This window comes from Austrofundulus limnaeus, unplaced genomic scaffold, assembly GCF_001266775.1.
Source record: "Austrofundulus limnaeus strain Quisiro unplaced genomic scaffold, Austrofundulus_limnaeus-1.0 Scaffold0, whole genome shotgun sequence".
NCBI classification, from domain to species: domain Eukaryota; kingdom Metazoa; phylum Chordata; class Actinopteri; order Cyprinodontiformes; family Rivulidae; genus Austrofundulus; species Austrofundulus limnaeus.
The window spans coordinates 548,572-554,208 of record NW_013952402.1 but is presented as its reverse complement, the minus strand read 5'-3'; the positions used below and the strand labels follow the sequence as shown (position 1 = coordinate 554,208).

General features: G+C 34.3%; 1 protein-coding gene across 1 annotated transcript; it reads right to left on the bottom strand.

Moving 5' to 3' along the window:
* Positions 1 to 596: 596 nt before the first annotated feature.
* Positions 597 to 3,379, bottom strand: aprt (adenine phosphoribosyltransferase). Its single transcript, XM_014016657.1, has 4 exons — positions 3,262 to 3,379; positions 2,198 to 2,359; positions 1,951 to 2,029; positions 597 to 1,435 (listed from the first exon to the last, which is right to left on the bottom strand). Exons 1-4 carry the CDS (start codon positions 3,343 to 3,345, stop codon positions 1,296 to 1,298), a joined length of 465 nt encoding a protein of 154 aa, XP_013872111.1. The 5' UTR covers positions 3,346 to 3,379; the 3' UTR covers positions 597 to 1,295.
* Between the last annotated feature and the right edge of the window lie 2,258 nt (positions 3,380 to 5,637).

The following is a 5,637-nucleotide window of genomic DNA, read 5'->3' as shown; positions in this document are numbered from 1 at the left end:
ATATTGCTTCATATTTAATCTATAGGTTTAGTGAAACCAGTTGACTTGACTAGGTTGAACACTTCATTCTTTTAGACTCCTTTCATTATGAGTTCGAACATTTTTAATTTAGTAACGAGTAACTAGGCGTTAAACTAAAGTARAGATGTAAAAGTATCATTTTTAGGTTTTAAATGTAACAAAGTAAAAGTAATGATTTAAAAAAAATAYTTCTGAACTCACGTTACTAACAAAGTGACTGCAATGACATATGCACATTGCCACAAAAACACAGTCACATATTCACACACATGCAGGAAAATACTAATACATGTGTACAACTGTACCCACACACATACTGTATTTATATGTATATACAGGCTCATTTTCTAATTCTGTCTACTATAACTGTATAACCTACTGTAACTGCACAAGAACTGCACCTTGAAGTTTCTAGATTATGCACCATCACCATATTGTTGTAGAGAAATGAAACTTTGTTCAGTTTTGTATGGTAAACTGCACAATCCTGAATGACAATAAAGTTGTTGAATTGAACTGAATTGAAATATATAAAGAACCTCTTCCACATTTTGAAAACCAGACGTGACCCAAAGTTGTTAAAGCAACACAAGTCATTTATTTCATAAATGAACTGATTTTACATCATAGTCCTAATTATTACAGTTTTATCTGTAGCATAGTTTCCTTTAAAAGAAGTAATTACATGTCAAAGCAGTTTTTCTGCCAGAATTAAGAACAAAATGCTTTCATGTGCAAGTAGATTAGATTGAAACTGGCACATGAATCTCTGAAGCAACTATTCAATGTTGGTCTCGATGCATCTCATCACTCCTGTTAACCAGGAGTAGCTTCAAACATCTGTTAGAGGATTTAACTCAGACACAAATGTCTGAATATCGCTTTGTAAAGCTGGTGTTTGCTTTCAGCAACATATGGAGTTCCTCCAACATGCAGGTTTGATAAGAACATAAAAAATATATTGCAATTACTATTGCTTGCTCAGTTAATTTAAACAGAACACAAGTCGTCACTTTTTAAAAAAAAGTTAAAGAGGAAACAGGCTTTCCTAAAGAATAAAATATACACATGGAGTATGTTTTTATTCATTTAGGATTCTAMAGAAAATCCTGTTTACCTCTTGTCTTCATGCTCCATTTCCTTTTGTCCCACATGTTTTCAGTCTCTGGAGTGAAGCAGAGCTCAGACACGAGCCCTGCTGTCAGAGCACCAACACAAGGTGAATCAGTCAGAAACGTTAACTCCCGGTCCTCTCTGTGGAGCGTGGTGTTTCCTCAGTACTGAATCAGAGAGAACACTTTGTGTGGTTTCAGTCTGTCCACCCCGTTCAGATCCTTGAGCTCGACAACCACCATGCAGCCCAGGACCTGGGCCTGCAGCTTCCTCATCAGCTCACAGGCTGCGAACATGGTCCCTGCAGCACATTCACACAGAGGTCCAGGTTATTCCTGGTATTTATTCAAGTATGCTATTATGCTTTTAAATCCTTCTTTTCCACATTTAAATCATTCAGCTGGGGTCTACATAAAGTGGAACTGCAACACTTTGGTCTGAATCCCTCCTTATTGTATCTCCACAAGCCCCGCCCCTTTTCTGAAGCATGTCTCGGAACAACTTGTTTTGAGGCTGTCTCTTTAAATTCAAATGATGCTTCAAACCCCGCCCCTTCAGCTTCCTGCCCGGTTCATTCTAGTTTGATAGAGGGGTATGTGGCCATATAGAGGCTAAAAAAGTGGATTTTGATTGACATGTCCCCTTTAAGGTCATTACAGTAGGAACCAAAAACCCAGAATGATGTCAGGAAAACACTGAGGACATTATTTTTAGTTTGACAAATTTAATAATTTAAAATATTACATGTGATTTTTTTGCTTTTTAAATGTATGACAAGGGGTCAGAATGAGCAGAGTGWATCTGATTATTTCTCACCTCCAGTAGCCAGAAGATCATCAATAATCAGAACCTTCTGCCCTGCAGCCACTGCATCCTCCTGCACCTCTGCGTCTGACTGATGGAGCACAAACACATGATGAGAAAGGTAAGGAGACGCTGAGAGCTTACAGCTCTGATTGTGCACAAAACCTTGACTGAGCCACAGCTGCCCAGTATCTTCTATTTAAAAAAAAAAGACTCACTGTGTCTCATCCTGTTTAGCCGAGGGTGATGATAAAGTTACCTTGCCATACTCCAGCTCGTAGGAAACAGACACGGTGGGTCCGGGCAGCTTGCCTTTCTTTCTGACCAGGACAAAGCCGAGGCCCAGCCTCTGGGCGAGCAGAGGTCCAAACAGGAAGCCGCGAGCATCCAAACCTGGCACAGAACCCCCATCAGAGCAGAACTACACTCGTTACTCATGTAGACGTGGTCTTTTACACCCACCAGGATCAAATTATGTTCAAACAACTTCACAGGACTTTATAAAATCAACAAAATAAGATTAACTTTATGTTGTTTTAGGAATAAAAATGCATAAAACACTGACTGTGAAGATACATGGTTTCTGCAGCTCGTGGCCATATACTGTATATATAAAACAACAGCATATGATGACATGTACAATATAGTTTGCAGATTCTGTGTTTATGTGGATTTCTATAGCAGAAATCTTATGGCTTTATATTAAAGAAGTAGCATCAAAACCTTTATACACATTTGTACGGTTTTCTTAATAAAAAAAATGTAGTTATTACATTGAATGCACAGATTGTTATGCATTTTGTAATAAATATAAATATTAAAATGCTTATTTTAATATTTGAATTAAAATTACATCAATTTATTCAGTGACTGAATTTAAGTTTGTTTCTAAATAATGTGTCTAATCCCAATTCCTAGCCAAAAAGGAGGGTGTTACGGTTTGTCTGTCTGTTAGCAAAATATCTCATGAAGCAATGGGCAGATTGTATTATATACCTACATGTGTACATGTTACTGATTATTTATGCTTGTTTGTCATTTATCTTTAAACCCCTGCAGTGGTAATTCATGTGTATCAGCTGAGGTTAATGTCCTCTGCTGGCTCAAAGGTTTCTTCCTGATTAAAGAAAAAAAAAAAGAGGAAGTCTTTCTTCAACTTTCGCAAAGCTCTTCCCTAAAAGTTTACTTTAGGTTTCGTAATTGTTTTATTTCTCAATCATTGAAGCATCAGTACTGAACCGAACTTGTTTGAGTACTTTATTTATCAATCTTCTTTTTGCCTAATAATAACACTCTTCCACATGAATCTTACATAAAATCTCACCTGAACAGGATTCCTTCCTTGGGAAAGTCCGGGAAAGCTCGGATGTGTGTTTTAATCAGCTGCAGTTTAGATTCTGTGTCCATTGTGACTGAAGAAAGCTTCAAATGACCGCATGAGAGTCGCGCATGCGCAGGAGCTACTCTTCATAATGATTCACAAACCAACGTAAAGGTGTAGGATCGCCACCTAGTGGACTGGAGTAAAACCACGGAAGATTGATATTCAAGTTTTGATTCTCAAATTTGCTTTTCAAATGACATATTTTGACCTCTTATTTAGTAAAATGTTAATGATTCAATGGCAAAGGCATTGATACAAAGAAAAGTGTTTCATCTATCCCAGTTGTAAAGTAACTAAGTACAAATACTTTGTTTCTACTCCTTACATTAAAAAAAGGCAAGTAGAAAGTTGTTACTTTTATTTAATTTTTGCTTGTTTTCATTCCAGCTTATTGTAAAAAATACTATCCATATAAAATTTGCCTTCTAGATAGAGTGACATTAATTGTGGTTGAATGAGAAGTATAAATATATAAAATTCTGATACCATATTAGTTTGTAACAAACAAACCATGTCACACTGCAGGACATAATCATTAAAATAAAAGGACTGTACTTAAGAGGTATTTGTATTTCATGAATTATATTATTGCATTTGGCTGCAGCCTTCAGATAGATTTTCATTTTGGGGAAAGGTTTGAGCAGCCTTGATATATAAACTGAAACAGACTAGTGCATCCTAAATTTAACATAAATTAATTATTTTTAATACAATATGGTCATTTCTGCATTTTTTTGTGGAGGTAACCTCCTAATAAATGTCATTACAGAAAAATCTAACTGCTCATTTTAAATCAATACTTTTACTTTCAATACTTAAGTACAAAAAATATCAGATACTTTGACTTTTACTCAAGTAATATTCCTAAAGGAGACTTTAACTTTTACCAAAGTATTTTTGGTAAAATACTTGTACTTTTACTCTAGTAATATTCCTAAAGGAGACTTTAACTTTTACCAAAGTATTTTTTGATAAGATACTTGTACTTTTACTCAAGTATCACTTTGTGGTATTTTATACAACACTGTCATCTATCCATTGGTCTCACACTCCATAAAAAAACCCCATCTTTAATAGTTTCTGCTCACTGCAATAATCACTTTGTGCATACTATATGTCTGTCGATAGTTGATTTACAGTTACACAGTCAGCTTTAGATGATAATAGTTGATTTACTTGGTTGTCTACAAGCTCTGGGACCCAAATACAGAAAATCCAACAAGTTTGTACAGCATGTGTTTGACTTAGAATGTCTTTCCTTATGGTTATTTTTAGTTGATATAATACAAATTCTGAAAAATATTGAGTAAATAAAAATAAAACGCATTTAACAAATTTCATGAGCCCAAATTTATTTACAGTGAAATAAAACATAAGTTTAAACTAAGAAATTGTGCCATTTTAGAGGGAAAAAAAGTACTGTTAATATTGATGTCAACAACCCATTTCAATATTGCTGAAATTGTAGAAAATTTCAACTTCTAACCCACCACAGTAAATATGTAAACAATAATTTGAAAATGTYATTAATCTACAATAATCTTGACGAGAGTGCCTGAAACTGTTTTCTAATATCTACTGYACTGATGTTTAGGGAAAAGCATGTAAAACGATTACAAATCCTATTTTTATTTTACAGAAAAGAGCCGTAAGAATTATCACCAGAAAGGATTACTATCACCCATCGAATGCATTTGTTCCATCAGTTAAAATGATTGAAATTCTATGATTTGGTTGATTATGGTATTTTATCTGTTATGTATAGGGCTCATAAAAACACACTACCTCCAAACATCCAATTATATTTTATTAAAAGAGAGAGTTGTTAGAATCTCAAGGGGGCAGAAATGTTTGTAAGACCTAAAACTGGAACCAGTTTAAAGGAACGGATTACTTCAGTCAAAGAATTAAATTGTGGAATAATCTGGAAGATGAGATGACATTAAAAATGCCAGATCAATGTGCACGTTTAAGAGAACGATAAAGGTTAATTTGCTGGAGAAATATGCACATGTATGAATTGTTGTTCAAGGATTTAAACTTTTATTATTAATTATTTATCTTTTCTTTTTTGTAATCTGTAGATAATTTTTGATTGAAAAAATTTTTTTGAGAAAAAGGGGCAGATATAATAAGATTTTTTCTTCTTCTGCTGCCTTTCTTTTAAATTGTGATTTGTATGTTTTTGTTTGCAGTTGAATTTACGTTGTTTTCAAAGAAATGAATGAAATGAATAAACTAATATGGTTTTATTTTTCTCTGATGGTTCACAAGACTAAACTGGACACTCTGTGGAATTTCCCGGTGTGTTTCAG